Source organism: Trematomus bernacchii, unplaced genomic scaffold (genome assembly GCF_902827165.1).
Source record: "Trematomus bernacchii unplaced genomic scaffold, fTreBer1.1, whole genome shotgun sequence".
In the NCBI taxonomy this organism is placed as follows: Eukaryota; Metazoa; Chordata; class Actinopteri; order Perciformes; family Nototheniidae; genus Trematomus; species Trematomus bernacchii.
Genome location: NW_022987801.1, coordinates 2,205,847 through 2,221,685, shown reverse-complemented (window position 1 = coordinate 2,221,685; position 15,839 = coordinate 2,205,847). Strand labels below are relative to the sequence as shown.

The following is a 15,839-nucleotide window of genomic DNA, read 5'->3' as shown; positions in this document are numbered from 1 at the left end:
CGCACAATGAGCAGAGAGCACGAGCTACGCCTCTTCAGTGCGAGGACGTAGAGCACGAGAGAGCAGCGCGAGGCAGAGAGGGGGTGGCCAATGGTGTGCTGTGGTGCGTTCTGTGTGTTTTTAAATCAGTGGTGTCAAAAAGGGGTAAATGTTGCTTTAATAATAACAGTACATCAGTTTATATGTTTACTAAGGTTCATCAAATTAATGTAGAAGGAATATATGCTCAATTTATATGTTTTTATCATTCAGAAAAAACTAAAACGTGTTGTATACACACAAAACATGGACTACAGTTATAATAGTCATGTTTTGGAGCATTGTATACACTATGTATCAACAAGAAGACTCCAAATTGCTGAAATATAAACTCTAAATTAACTAGGACTGAAATCTAAATATATTATACTCATAAATATTTGTATACTAGTATAACAATGTTAATATATGTATAATATGTATATGTATTGTATTGTATTGTATTGTCAATCAGTATACATATGTAAACCACTTGCATTCTAGTTTATTATATGTAAACGTTGTTGTTGTATGCAACGTACACTATGCTACTGTCAAAATGTAACTATGGTCATGCAAAGCTATTTGCATGACAAAAAAACATAAAGTAATAGCTGCAATGTGGACTTTGCAGTTCTCACATTCACTTCAGAATATATAATTAAAACTAGATAAATAAACCGATCAAACAAACTATTTTATGTGTACGCAGAATAACTTACTGCATATTATAACACTGGAACAAAGTCCTGATTACGCTGCTATTAACACATCTTTTGTTATGACAGTAAGTAGTAAATAAGTTACACAATAGCACTTTCCTGCAGGTGCTACTGTTTTATTGAAGGAGTGGCCAATTAGAAACCCCTGTAATGTATAGACATAAGCTAAAACATGCTTTATCCAGGTTAATATATTATTAAATAGGTGATTAACACCAATGGCACACCATGGATGTTCACCTTGTCCTCCTTATGATGACAATGATAAGATTAACCACAGTGCCAATATTGACCCATGTGCAGTATTACACTTTGTATGAGTGAGTATTGTATGCCCATGAAGCACCCTCAGTGGAGAGACTCAGGTGTTTTCTCAAATGACTCCCATTGGTCATACACATGTGCTGGCTCACACACACTCACACACACACACACACACACACACACACACACACACACACACACACACACACACATACACACACACACACACACACACACACACACACACACACACACACACACACACACACCTTATGTCAGCCGTTGTGAGCAGGCAACCACACAAAGGTGCAAAACCGGTTACAGCCTGGGAATTTATCTGGCTTTCAAGTCACACTTTGAGCGTGTTGAGTTATTTCCTGAAGTGTGATTTATGACCACAAGATATGGACAGGGATAAACCCTTTTTTTGTTTTAGTTTCACTTATAATCACCAACTGGAAGTGACAAATCACACTGTCTCCACGCTGCAGCTCTCCCAGGGTTTGCTGTTTGTCAGAGCCACATGAAACAGATGCAGGGTTAAGCGTTTGTGCCCTCAGGTGACAAAAGCAGGGATTTGATTACAATCTCTGAATCTGAATATGAATCAGCAGGTGACCTAATCTCTCCGCGGACGTCACTGCACGGCTGGCTGCCATCAGCCTGACGTTGGTCTCTATTGGCAGATTATCACAGCTGTGATCGGGGCTTACAAAAAATATTATGTGCTTCAAATGTTCATGGACATTTTACACTCTGTGAAAAATGACATTATTAAAACTTTGCACCCTTATTATGTGACATTCTGGGGATATTTGAAGTATCACAGAATAGATGATAATGAAATGATTGGATGTTGCTACTGGTTGAGAGCTTGTCTGCAACTACCTGTAGTATTATGTAACAGAAAGCAATGGTGTTGTGTGTTTCAAATTACATGCATATTTTGTCATGTCAAGTCCAGGAATTTTACATAAACTTCCGCATGAAATAGATCTGTGATGCTTGATTTTTGGAACAAACACAACACATGTTTTAGTCCATTCTTTAAGGGTTTACAAGGAGTTTTACAGCAGTACAAGCCATCTACTTATGACTTTAGGTAGCATTACACTGTCATCTGCATACAGTATGATCAAATGCTAATCATGCTACTTTTAGAAGCTTATTTTGTGCAGGGAGAATGTCATATATTCTGCTAAAATATGTTCAGTGTCAATTCAAGAGAGCTCTCTTAAAAGCTGAAGTATTTCACTGTAATACAAGTTTACACATATAATAAATACAGTATGTCTGTAGGTGGTAAACAGGCCAATTCAAGCAGTATATTAGAGTTGGAAAATCATTTAATGCCTTGCTAATTGCAGGTTTAAACATGTATCTTGTTAATTTATTCATTTACTATTAATAGAATATAGTTATTTTTAATTCAACCAAGCAAAACAAAAGATGATGTCACCGGCTGGCTATGTGTTCCCCTTATATTGAAGGTGTGACTTCAGTGAGATCAACAGGTTCACCGATGAGATAACTTAAAACCGTGCAGACTCTCCGCTTGACTTCCTGTCTCCGTCCCTCGCTCTGGATAACCAGCCCAATGACTTCAACTCAGGCCTGCTCTTTTTAACATGCTTTGCCATTGATAAAGAGATTAGAATCAAGCAGATTAAAACACAGTCAGGGGATTATCCTTGCTTACTTTTTACACAGTGCACTAAATCTGTCAGGTCATCAAGTGACACTGCACGGGATCCAACGCCAATGTCAAAATCAATTATATTTGTACTCTTACGCAGCACAATTCTTACATATAGAGATCTACAATTTGTTAACTAGGGGAGTGACTCATAGAAATACACTGGGTGATGGATGTCTGTGTATCATTCAATCTCCCAAACTGAACCAAAGACAGTGTTGGCAGACATATTTGAGCCTCAGAGGTAAAGACATGTTCACAGGCCAGGAGATGATGTAATTTACTCCAGGATGGGCAGCTGTCCTGCTGACAGTTTGCCGTCCAGAGAGGACCTCTGCACCCAGTGGTGTATAGGAACAGGGCCAACCGGATTATCATCAGTGTCCCTAAACGCCCCACGAACTCTTCTGCTGTCTGGCAGCTAGTCTTGCACCACCAAGCTTAGGGACATTACATGCTGCATGACAACAATGTTGAACTCTTGAGAACTGTGCTTTTTATATGCTTTTACACATCTGGATTTATATGTATACTTTGAATTATCCGCATAGATTTACTACATTCAAATGACTAATCTGAAATGTAGCGTATAATTGATCTGTTTTTTATTCATGTTATATTCTATCCCTACTATTAACTTGCACTATTTTTGTTTTGACTCTGTCGTTTGGTTTAACTTGTTTTATCTTGTTTTTTATAAAAGCAATGTTGGTAGAAGCCTGAGACTGAGATGTTCCTTGCCTGTATGTAATTATCTATTTCGACGTTACCATTGTGCATATGATAATAAAACACAGCTTGGGCAGCTCTATAATGATAGCAGTATATGCACTGTTGTATTAGTAAGAAAATAAAAGCCATTGATTTAGCAAACGCTGTTGCTCCATGTCTGTGTGTGTGTGTGTGTGTGTGTGTGTGTGTGTGTGTGTGTGTGTGTGTGTGTGTGTGTGTGTGTGTGTGTGTGTGTGTGTGTGTGTGTGTGTGTGTGTGTGTGTGTGTGTGTACTATAGTGACAGAGTCAACATGGTGTAAGGCCTACTGCAGTTATTTAGGTCACTGTGCTTTCCACGGTCAGGTGACTGTCACCTTCAGGGTGCTCTGCTGCCCCCCAGCGGCAGAAACAGGGACTGCAGCTCATCTGGCTTAATGCAGAGCACAGAGGAGGGTACATGTTTATGGGAATTAATGAGTCATTACTTTAAAGGCATTAACCCTCAGGTCCCTCATGCATGTTGTGCTCCCATGACATCTTGGTTTTAATGATAATGACATCAGCGTTACCGTAGAAACCGAGCATGGAGAAATTAGACCGCCCAATCTAAACATGACATAATCATAACAGAAATAAATAAATGTGGAAATAAATACAGGAGTAAATAAATACAAGAATAAATAAATGCATAAATAAATAAAAAATGTGGAAATAAATACAGGAATAAATAAATGTGGAAATAAATACAGGAATAAATAAACACTAGAAAAAATTTACAAATGTATAAATACAGAAATATAAATTGAGAATAAAACAGGAAACATTTCATGTATTTCTACATTTATTTTTTACTAACATTAATATATTTATTCATTTCTGTGTCTGCAACACAGTGTTGTTCTGCTTGGTAGCCTTGTATTCTGTGGATACGACAACATTTATAACATAATATAATTGTACTTTCAATTGCTTTGAAAGTTGTGCATGTGTCTTTAACAATATCTTTGCTATAATATTTTATTTCACTTCCTCTGACCGGTCCGCCTTTTATTTGGAAGCTTTGTGTCAAGTTGTAGACAGTGCGAGGAGAAACACAGTGACTCTTCTCTCTTCAATACATATTTTAAAGGTCCCATGTCATGCTTTTCTGGTTATTACCCGTCCCCTTGTGTGTTATGAAGGTTTTTATGCATGTAAACGGTCTGCAAAGTCACAAACCCTCAAAGTACACCCTGTAGGGAGTAAAACTCTAACACAGAAAATACCTGTCTATGCTGCCCCAGAACGCCTCGTTGGAGATTTCTCTTTTTCTTCCTGGGTACAGTGACGTGCCCATACCCAAATGGACCCATTCGTCCAAATTGACCAATCCGCGGACTTCCTCACACACACACACACACAATCTTTTCTCAGCTGCAGCTCCGCCGATTTCTCCTCCCTGAGACGACAGGACGCGTGTGAGCACACACACAAACTCCCAGCCAGGCTGCGGGTGTGTGTGTGTGTTCGGGCTGGGTTTCGCTGTGTCTGCTGTCTCGCAGACGGCCACTGGGCTCATAGCGAGGGGGGGGCAGGAGCTCCAACAAGCCGTTTAGGACAGAGAGTGAATACACATACTATACAGAGATGCTGTATGAGAAACCATTGTGAGTTTGGAACATTGCACAATGTAAATCTATTCTAGTAGACTAGATCACAATGGAATTATGATCAGTAGAAATGGCCATGACATGGGACCTTTAATATTATTTTTTTGATTTACTTTTATTGATGTATTTGGCGCAAGAAGTACACTTCACCTCAGAGCCCTCAAGAGCCAGATATAAATGTTTATTGGCATAAAAAATTGTGTTGCTATTAAAGGTTTTGATAAACAAATACATATTTTATTTACGGCACAGGAAATATTCATATAAACACAAGTACAAATGTGCAAAAGAGATACAACTAAATATCCAAAACTGTGGAGATTTTAAAAGGCATTATTTCCATAATACCCCAATTCAAAATGTGGTGGTGTGAACACATTAATTATTGGCAAGTGACAAAATAGGAAATAAAATCATAAACTTTTACCTCTTCTATAAAAAATGCACAGCTTTTCTACTCTACAATCTGATAGTGCACATATTTTATTTTCTGAGTCATTTGTCATATTCTGGTATATCATTTTCTTTATATTTCTTGCAAGCATTTAAGATTGTTTTAAAAAAAAGTTACTTATTTCCTCTTACTGTATTTATGTATGCACCATTATACATCAAAGCTAATTCCTTGCATGTGTAAGCTACTTGGCAATACGCCTGATTCAGAGGAAAATATGGATTAGCCATTAACCAAAATAATTAAAATGTCTTCAAGGTAACCGTTTAATTATATTTCCTGTAAATATTATTGCTCAGCATTACGGTCGACTGTAAATGGGTCACTCTGCTTGTGACTGGATCAGCTAACTAAGGCTTGTACGCTGCATTTCACCAGCAGCATTACACTATCTAATGCAAGTGAACATTTACAGTAACCCCCCCCCCCCCCCAAAGCAATCAAATGAAAACCAGAGGCACAGTGGTTGTGAACGCTTGTCATCATTCGTTTATTTACAAAAAAAACAGAAAAAAATGGATACAATGAAAAAAGACGTAGGGTCAAACAGGAAACACCATGTGACTTACGCCATGAATCATCTATTTATAGTTTTAAAAAAAGGAACAAAACTGTGTGTACAGTTACTGGTCTGACAGATGATCGATGTTGACATCCTCTGGAGTTAAAATCTGAGAACAGCACTTCCTCCTTCGGTTCCCGTGGTGGCTCGGTCTCTCGCAGCGCCGCGTCGCCTCGGTGTTTCCGCTCTAGAACTTGAACTCTTTGTATTTCTTGGCGCCGCCTCTCGTGTCCTGCGGCTGGGCCTTCCTCTTTTTTTGCTGTATGGTGAGAAAGAGCAAATAGTTATTAATGTTCAAAAGTCACCATAAAAAAAAAAAGGGACAACTGAAGTTACTCTAAACCACGTTGCTTTAGCAGACTCCTACTTCCCTTTAGTTTCTGAATAAAGGACTTGTTGAGTCATGTTTTTCCGACACAAGTAGTCATTAGTTTATCACATGGGGCTTTTAAATATGAGCAGCTGTTCTATTTTTAACGATGCAGCCGGTCATCTGTTATTGAAGAAAGGGAAAATATTGTCTTTGAACCAGCCTACAGTAACATTCGGGGAAACGCAGTAACTCATTCAAGCATAACATACTGCATATGGATGAATCTCAACTGAAGTGTACCTGATATTACCTAGAATGATCACACTGACATTAACAACCAAGAATATTATTGGTTTTAAATGTTGTTTGAAGTAGTTATAAAAAAAAATATAAAAACTGTTAGAACTATTCAGTTAAAACCGTTGTAATGCTGCTGTGCTAGATAAATAATTACCTTCTGTTTGGCAGCGTGCTCGGCCACCATGTCGCTGAAGTCCTCCTTCTCCACCTGCGCCTGCTGCTCTCTGACGTGCTCCTCGTACTTCTGCGTCATGGCCATGGGGTCGAGCTCCAGCTCCTCGGGGGCCAGCGCCACTTCCACGCCCTGAGACTCCTGCCCTCCACCCATCTTACGGGCCGCCATGGCCTGCAGGGACGGAGAAACAGATATAAGGAATGGCAACAGACAGATAATACGATACGATAACACTTTAATGGTCAGATCAAGTCTGAAGTTTGACTTGAGTCACAGCATGTGTAACATCAACATGGACAAACATCAAGATGCAATACATGAAAAACAAACATTTATCACAATCACTGAAAGAAACCATTTTCAAAGACCCTTTAGCGTGCATCTGATCTGGGATTCAGCTCTGTATTTACTGAGAGGATTGACTGACGCACAAAGGATGCTTCAGTCTGACTTTATTGAATCGTGGGACCCTGTATCTCCCATTAGATGGAAGTTAACTTTGTTAGGACATTTCTACAAAGCTATCATACAAGAGAGAGTTCTTACCCCCGACACGTCGTAGATGTGAGTTGAAGCCATCATGGCGGCGCCTACGGGGCCCGTGCGTCTCTCCGGGAGCACCGTGAACAGCTGAGGGGTCTCGTTTCTGTAAACACAAGAGCAACAAGGTTAAAGCTTACATTGTCATTGGTAATTAGCTGTGTGATGGAGAAGACATGATATTTAATTTATAAACACTAATTGAGATTTACAATAGGTGAAATTTGGACAGTAAAATGTAGCAATAACACTTTTTTTTTTTTAAATGTATATGAATATTTCTTTCAATACCATTCACAATGTTACTGGTGTATTTGTTCACTTAAACACATTATATAAATGTATTTGGTTGGTATTCCATAACACGAGTGTTAGTATCATGTAAATGGGAAATAAAACATGTGCAGGATTGCTGTGACGTTGAAGAGCGACACCCACCCGTCCATGGCCTCCTCGATCTTCTTCTTCCTCAGCTCGATCAGCTCGGGCGTCTCCATGCCGGCAGGGATCGACGTGAAGCCCCCGGGGGTGATGAGCCCACTGAAACAGAAACAAAGACACAATGAGTTTATTTATGAAAGCCACAGACCAGTTGATCTTATAATGACACGGCACATATTGGTAATGTCATTCAGCAGTTATTTTTTTGCACTTAGAGATTACTATACTGTACATTCTTCTTAATTAAAGAGTGAACTATCACTTAAAGTTAAGGTACCTGTCTGCCGGTGTGAAGAATCCAGTTTCGTCCGGTTTCTCCTCGTCGCTTTCCTCCTCCTCCTCTTCCTCCGATGACTCCTCGTCTGAAGGCTCCAGTTCTCCCCACGGCGCGTGATCCACCTCCTCCTCCTCCGCTTTGGCCTGAGCACAAAAATGTACATATTATTACACACATCTGGACAAAATCGGGCAATTAACGTGTGTGTGTGTGCAATCTTTGCTGAGCTATAAGTGCAGTTGTTACAGGACTTGAGCACATTTTGAGGTACAAATGAAGGGAAAACACTTGTTAACATCAGAAAATATGATTATTTAAAGCTTTAATGTTTAAGATTTTGAGCTTGTCATATTTTTCATATAAATGTATTTGAGCCACAGAACCATAGATTGGTGATATTAATGTGTCGTATATTTTCATATTACAAGATATTTAAAGTTTGACTAAGAACCCTGCAGTTAAGGATGTGTGTGTGTGTGTGTGTGTGTGTTTGTGTGTGTAGTCTGTTACCTGGAAGTCTATAGCATTGGTCCCGAACACGTCACCGTAAAGCGGTTTGCCCATCTCGTCTACGGGCGGCTTCCCCCAGCCCCCGGCGTGATAACCAAACGTACAGTTCTGAGAGACGGAAGAGTGAGAGGACGGAGAGAAACATTAAACATACCGACACATCAAAAGATCACGTTAGTCATTCTGAATGAAGACTGTTTTGCAATAGAATTGTCCCTCTGCAGTAGGAGTAGTGGTCTTACCTCTGGGATGGGGGAGTTGAGTCCGGGAATCTTGAGATTGGGGTAGGAGGGAGGGGGGCCGTACCTCTGCATGGCGATCAACCAGGGGGGGGGCACCTTGTGGGAGTTCTGGAGAGGAAGAAAAGACAACGTCAGCTCACTGTCGTGTTCCTCTCCTTGATATTGTGTTTCAGAAAAAAAACATGTTTGGGTCAGGTCTCCATTTACAGATTCATTTCCACAGCCTTTTGGATGCATTGAACAGCAGCAAGACGAAGAGTATCAGGTTAAGAGGAAAACTAAAGAATGGTGGGCATAACACAATAACATGCCACTGCAGGAGATATATACATACAGTATGTATTAGGCCTTATTTGAGTTTATTTTAAGAGAAATTGCACTTGTTTTCAATGCATTTCTAACTTAAAATGTTATTTTTCTGTGGTAGATGTGGGTTTATTGTGCTTTGCTTCTAATGTTAGTTAAACGTACAGGTAGGGCCGTTCAATTAATCGTATTTTAATCGCAATTACGATTTTGGCTTGCAACGATTATGAAAACAACATAATCGAAATATAATGAATATTTATTTTATTTTATATTGTTTTTTCAGTTGAATTATACTTAAAGTTCAGGGTAATCAACTGTTAAAAACATACTGTTCAATTTTCTTTTTTTCAATAAATGGATGTTTTCAAAGTAAATGGATAATGGTTTTTAATAATCATGATATCAATTATTGACCAAAATAATCGCGATTATGATTTTTGCCATAATCGCACAGCCCTAGGTAGATGTGGGTTTATTGTGCTTTGCTTCTAATGTTAGCTAAACTTACAGGTCCGACCGGCATGCCCAGAGCGATGCGCAGCTCATCGGAGAGATCTCCCGGCTTCTTCTCCTTCAGACGAGTTTCAAACTCTTTTCCCTGCAGAGACACAAAGACACAGGTCACTCAGAGGGCCTTTTTTAAAATAACAAAAACTGTTCTTTCAAAACAGGATATAAAGATTCTACGGAAAGGTAAGAGAAATGAATTAAAAAAACAAACCTCGTAGTAGAGGTCTCCGTGGATGGTGAGCTTGGGTTTGATCTGCCATTTGAAGAAGGCGTCGTGCAGCTTCTGGTAGTCGATGTCGATCTTTCCCATCTTGGGGCGAACCTTCTCCCTCATTTTGGTTTTCATGGTTTTGGCGTCTTCCTGTGAACCGAAAATGATCAAAAATGAAGAAAGGGTGTGTCTATTTTAGTTTGAAATGAACAAATGTCCTTCTGGTGCCCCACCTTCTCCTGCAGCGCCTCCCTCATCTCCTGGATTCCAGTTTTCTTGATGAAGTCGGGCAGCTCAAACGGCGGCTTCTCTATTCCTCTCTTGCCCTGCAGGTACTTCCTCTTGAAGCACCAGTGGCGGGGCACCGGCACCGTGTTCCTGGTGGCCTTCAGGTGCACCAGCAGCTTGGGCTCCTGGGCCGTCACGTCGTGCATCTCCACCACATCTGGACGGGCCACCAGCTGGAGGAAAGACACAGAGAGGAATTTACGGTTATTGATAGTAATGAAAACAGGCGGGAAAAATTATAAAGTAAAGTAGATGTTTTTTTTGTTGTGACAATGACAACTGGACTTACGCGTTTCAATTTCTACCTTTGACTGAAGATTTCATTAAACCTATCTTAGAGGAGGATTTTAGGTAAATAATAATAAATAAGTGCATCTTTGAATTATGGCTCCTACTTTTTTAGAAACAACATGGTGGTGGAGAACACAAAAACTAGGATTTTTTTTTTTATCCGGTATCGTTGCTTACTTTCGTAGACAATATCATATCAGGTATTGAATTAATCCTTCTATCAATGTCTGTTTTGAGCCTTGAAAAAACCCAAAATGTGGGCTGCAACGGACCACACAAGCCTTGTTTTAAGCATCAGGGTTCATACACTTTTTCACCAATGATTTCCAATGACTTTTCCATGACCTTTACCTAATTTTCCATGACCAAAAACATTACTCTTGTTCAGCGGTACCACTGAAAATGGTTTATTTTAACATGGAACAGGAAAATCAGGTCTGAAACATGTTGTGCCTATCTAAAACAAATCCAATAGGCTTAGTAGCTTCTACACGCTAAAGCAACTAAAATCTCTCACCAGCAAAATACCTCGTCAGTTAAATGCCATTTTACGTTTCATTACTATACGATACAGTATTTATTATCATTATAGTATTACTATTTCGGCGATTAGATCAAATATAAATGATATTTGATGCAACTTTAGTTACATTTCCATGACTTTTCCAGGTTTTTAATGACCGTAAGAAGAACCCTGTGTATATTAGCCGTATTCACCTGTTTGAGTTCAGCCACAGTCAGCCTGTTCATCCTCCTCATCTTCTTCTTCGACAGTTTGGGTAAATCTGGTCTCATGTCCTGTAAACAGAATGTCAAATGTTTATACATGCAAGGGGGGTTTTCTTCTTTATGCTCCATGGGTATATTTTGATCAAAAGAGGGATACGAACATCATCACTGTCGTCGCTGTCTTTCCTCTCGTCCTCGAAGCCCTTTTTCCGCAGCACGGCGGTCTCCTGCTTCTCCGTCTTCTCGGGCTCCTTCTCCTTCTCTTTCTTCACGTCGTCGGTCAGCTGAGAGAAAACAAAGCAGCGTTACAGCAGAAAGGAAATCATATTTAAATGCAGTACAGGAGGTCCATAGTTCTCTGTAGGTACCTTGAACGCCTCGAAGATCCTCTTGAAGAAGATGTAGTTGGGGTCGTAGATCTCCGGCTCCTCTGTGATGTACTCGATCTCCACCTCGGGCTCCTTCTCCTTATCCTTCTCCTTCTCCGAGTCTTTATCTTTATCGCTGCCATCCTTCTTCTGCTCCTCCTGCTGCTGCTCCGCGTGCTCCTTCTTCTCCAGCGCCCGCTTCTTCTTGCTCTTCTTCTTGCGGTTTCTGCGCCTGCGGTTTTTCTAAAGGGATGGTTGGTTGGTAAATTGTAAAATTACGAGTTTCCAAAAACATGGTTCTTTTTGCATTGTTATGTATTTTTATTTCTTGGGATTACAGCACTGTCCTATGTAGAAGGCCTATTTCTTCAGTTGAGGTTAGTTTAAGGTAGGGATGCTCCGATCGATATCGGCCGATACTCAGTCTCTGCCGATCGATCGGTGCTCTCTAAAAATCGCGAGAGCCGATCGCATGACGTAAAATGAGGACGTAAAATACATGACACTTTTCTCAGTGCGCGGCAAAACAAGCTCGCCAAAATGGCTTCACCGGTCTGGCAGTATTTTAAGGTAATAAATATAAAATAGTGGTATGCAACGTGTGTGAAGCAGAAATCCTGCAGCTCCACCCGCTGTGACGGACCGGTGAGCGGAGCAAAACACACATTAATAGTTAGACCTAACACACTTAGCTATTTTATCTACCTCTCGAACACGCAAAACTAGTTATAAATATATTTATTCTTCACTGTCGGGTCACTCATTACTGGATCAGCGAGCTGCATGAGACGGATAGGGACCGGCTGTCAGGAGAGAGAGGAAAAGAGAGCGCTTCCGCTAATTTCTCCCGTGTTATTATCCAAAGTTAATGTAAACTTGAATAATGTACTTCATTTGAATGTAATAATTATGTTGGTTGTTGTTTGTGGAAGCGCCAGTGAATGAGCCCCATTAACTGAGTTGTAAACATCACTTTAAATGGAAGATCCCCATAGGCCCCGCCCATTCGATCGGATACTGATTCCTGGGGATCGCCCCCAAAATTGGCGATCGGAGCATCCCTAGTTTAAGGAACAACAACCCTTGTGGCGTCATTAATAAATGAAACATGACTGAAATATACAAGATGATTTTATACTGTATTGGTCTCAGAATGACTATATTCGAGCACAAAACCACTGAGATATAACAAGTTACTGTGACAGATGGTGAGAGAAAAAGACTTACATCTTTCTTAGATATCTGACTGTCGTCGTCTTCCGTCTCGGACATGACCGGAGCAGAGGAGTGGTTCAGGTCCATGTCTCCTGCCTCATCGTCTTCCTCTTCTAGCGGGAAGAGAAAGGACACAAATCAGATAAGAACCAGAATGCTAAAACATACCAACAGCATCCTAGTGTCTAACACTCGGACAAATACATGTATTTCAGTAAAACATTGATGATCAGCTGTTCTGACCTGCGGGGTCGGTGAGCTGCTCCTGTCTGATCTCCTTCAGCTGGAGGATCTTCTCCAGAGCCTGAGGGATCTTTGGTCCGCTGATGCTGACCTCCTCATTCTGCCAGGCCTGTAGTGGAAGCAAAACAAGTTTGTAACTAAGATAGTAGCACAGGTAGTCTCCCGCTGAAAATCAGGAAGAGATCCGAGTCCCTGAAGAACAATCTTGGTCCAAATTAACACTAGAAATGTATCTTTTTGCTTGATTTAGGAAACTAATGTATGTACACGTGCCGTCAAAAGGGCAACAGAAAAAAAATCGAGCAGTAAAAGCACAATTATGACAAGGACAGAGCATTAAAAGCTAGCCTGTAAAGATGAGACTTGGTCAGTGTTTTGAAGGCTGGGAGGTCAGTGTAGTCTCTGTATTCCAACTTATAAAAACACTTTGGGGGGTTCTCCTTACCTCTCTGTTATCTTCTCCTGGAGGGGGGGGCACTCTCTGTTTCTGGGTCGGCATCATACTGACACCAGGAGGCAGCGGCCCACGAGGATCCATACCTGCAGAGAGACAGTTTGCAGGTGATAAACGCTCTTTACTTTGTTGGTAAAGTATAAGGAAATTGTGCAAAAAACCCACACTTTTCATGGGTAAGCAAACATGCAGCAGGGGTAAGATGTGTGAATATTATGAAGACATCGCTGACATACCTCTCATTTGGCCGCCAGGCTGATGACGCTCGTGTTCCATCATCGCTGACTGATATAAGAATAAAAGGAGATGGCACTTTAAATACATTGTTATTAAAAAATTAGTAGAATTGAATGTGTTCGAACTAAACAAGAGAAGAGAAAAGGGATGCGGCATATCTGTTATTGTCGTGAGGTGAGATTTTTAACCTTTTTAGATAGTACTAAAACTATTTTCTAACAGTGTTTGTTACAGAAGCTGGTACTGTTTGCCAATTGTAAATACATTGAAAAAAAAAAAGTTATTTGTTGTTTTTAAATCCTACAAGCTCACAACTGATTGCACCTTAGTATTGTGTTTAAAGGGAATAGAACTTCACCTGCTGCTTGGCTCTCTCCTCCTGCTGCAGCACCATGGCCGCTCGGTGCTGGGCCATCTTCAGCTGATCGTCCTGAGACATGCCAGGAGGGCACATACCCGGGGGCTCCATGCCCATGTGGATGCCAGGTGGAGGCGGACCCCCGGGCATCATGCTCATAGCCTGGAGCATGCCCATACCAGGAGGCATGGGCGGCATACCGTGCATCTGGAGAGGAGGGAACACAAGAGACAGTGAGGATGATTGGGGGGTTTGACACTGGAGATTCCTTTATTCATTGCAGCATTTCTGTCCCCAAATTAGGAATAGCAGACAGTGACAACACACGTACAAATTGTAACTGTTTTGGCAAGAAATGTACAAATAACTGAAGGGTTTTAATTTAAGCGTGGAATATTTGTGCTACACATCATTACACTTCCTTAAAAAGGTGTAAAATGCAAATATATCATGCAATTTGAATATGCATCATCAGGAGCCAATACACACAAAGCTGATAACATCATGTCCAGGAAATCTGTTTAGAGCCAACAGCAGGGTGTGTGATCCGACTATATTTACATCAAAAATGTGAGAACATGGTGCATGATAAAACAATGATGAACATATAAAAAGTTTCACACATATTCAGCTTTTACCTGGGAGCCCATTGACTTGTCATCCTTATGTTTGCTGACGAGGATCCCAGTCTGCAGAGAGAAGGACGCACAATTCGGTGAATACTTTTGAGCTAAGAGTTTTTGATCAACAGTATCTAAGACTTAGATTGTACAATAAAGGTGTATTATTTTCAGCATGCATGGTTAACACTTAAGGCAGAGAGTTTGCAGTTTACCTGAATCATGTAGCCCTTCAGTCTGTCAGTCAACTCCTCTCTGAGACCTGAGGAATGACAAACAAACTTAATTACAGGAAGAAATGTACATTGTAAGTGTAACATTGCACGGGCACTTTGCATTTTGGTTGTGTTTTCCAAGTTTCAAAAGTGTATTGAATAATTGATTTAGATGTTGTCATGTTTTCATTTAGCTATGTTTATACTTTATTTCACCTTTTAAATATTGTAATGCCAGAAAACACTGCTGCTGTAACAAAATATTTCCCAATTTGGGAGCAATACAGTATCTATCTATCAACACTAAACTGACTTATAATGTAAGTGCTTAGATGACCCTTCATTCAAGTTAGCCTGCAAGCTAACAGCTACATTGCTAGCTGTTTAGCTACAACACAGTATGTATGTTTCCAGTGCTGCTTAAACACAGTATATTGGTGTATGTATTGCATAGTAAGAAACTAAACTAAACTAAATATACCGTTTAAAGACTGTAAACACAACTAAGGCCTAGCCTCAACTCATTGCAACGATAGTGTTGCGTTTTGCTAGCTAACATTAGCAACTAGCTAGCTACTGTTAGCTAAACACAGTCCTTCTTCCAGCATGGCTCTCCGTCTTCCCTTTTTTTTCTTACCCATCGTAGGCGCTCCAATCTCCGCCAGCTTGGTCTGAAGCTCCCGGTGGGTCCATGAGTTCAAAGCCGCGATAGCAGTCCCTAAATCGGACGGAGCTTGGTCGGTACCCGGTGGTCCGTCGGATGCCATGTTCAGGTTCTCTCAATGAAACAACGGCGGAAAACACGCGAGTGGCGCAGAAACGGGACTAGCGCAAAGGATGACGGGAAGCATCCTGCCGCACTGACTGCTGGGACATGAAGTCCGAAAAAAGAGAACATTGCATTTATTACCTCTAG

At 40.6% G+C, this 15,839-nt stretch overlaps 1 protein-coding gene across 2 annotated transcripts; it reads right to left on the bottom strand.

Moving 5' to 3' along the window:
- Positions 1-5,978: 5,978 nt before the first annotated feature.
- On the bottom strand, positions 5,979-15,777 carry sf3b2 (splicing factor 3b, subunit 2). 2 transcript variants are annotated; one of them, XM_034150201.1, is made up of 21 exons: positions 15,561-15,777; positions 14,924-14,970; positions 14,727-14,777; positions 14,089-14,295; positions 13,730-13,778; positions 13,485-13,579; positions 13,040-13,148; positions 12,809-12,909; positions 11,582-11,824; positions 11,375-11,497; positions 11,202-11,282; positions 10,139-10,366; positions 9,906-10,055; positions 9,693-9,782; positions 8,876-8,983; positions 8,634-8,741; positions 8,124-8,266; positions 7,844-7,945; positions 7,412-7,511; positions 6,845-7,036; positions 5,979-6,336 (listed from the first exon to the last, which is right to left on the bottom strand). In XM_034150201.1, the coding sequence occupies exons 1-21, from the start codon at positions 15,688-15,690 to the stop codon at positions 6,265-6,267; spliced, it is 2,529 nt and encodes an 842-aa protein (XP_034006092.1). In that variant the 5' UTR covers positions 15,691-15,777; the 3' UTR covers positions 5,979-6,264. The 2 variants fall into 2 exon arrangements, with proteins under 2 accessions (XP_034006092.1, XP_034006093.1); XM_034150202.1 differs by having other exon boundaries at positions 12,809-12,906.
- Positions 15,778-15,839: the final 62 nt, after the last annotated feature.

What these genes read in the sequence shown, in the direction of transcription:
- sf3b2 (XM_034150201.1), bottom strand. Translation starts at nt 15,690, where the DNA reads ATGGCATCCGACGGACCACCGGGTACCGACCAAGCTCCGTCCGATTTA. An exon ending in TTCTTCACACCGGCAGACAG is followed by an intron (nt 7,946 to 8,123) that starts GTACCTTAACTT and finishes TTTCTGTTTCAG; the next exon opens with TGGGCTCATCACCCCCGGGG. An exon ending in ATCGAGGAGGCCATGGACGG is followed by an intron (nt 7,512 to 7,843) that starts GTGGGTGTCGCT and finishes TTGTGTTTACAG; the next exon opens with AAACGAGACCCCTCAGCTGT.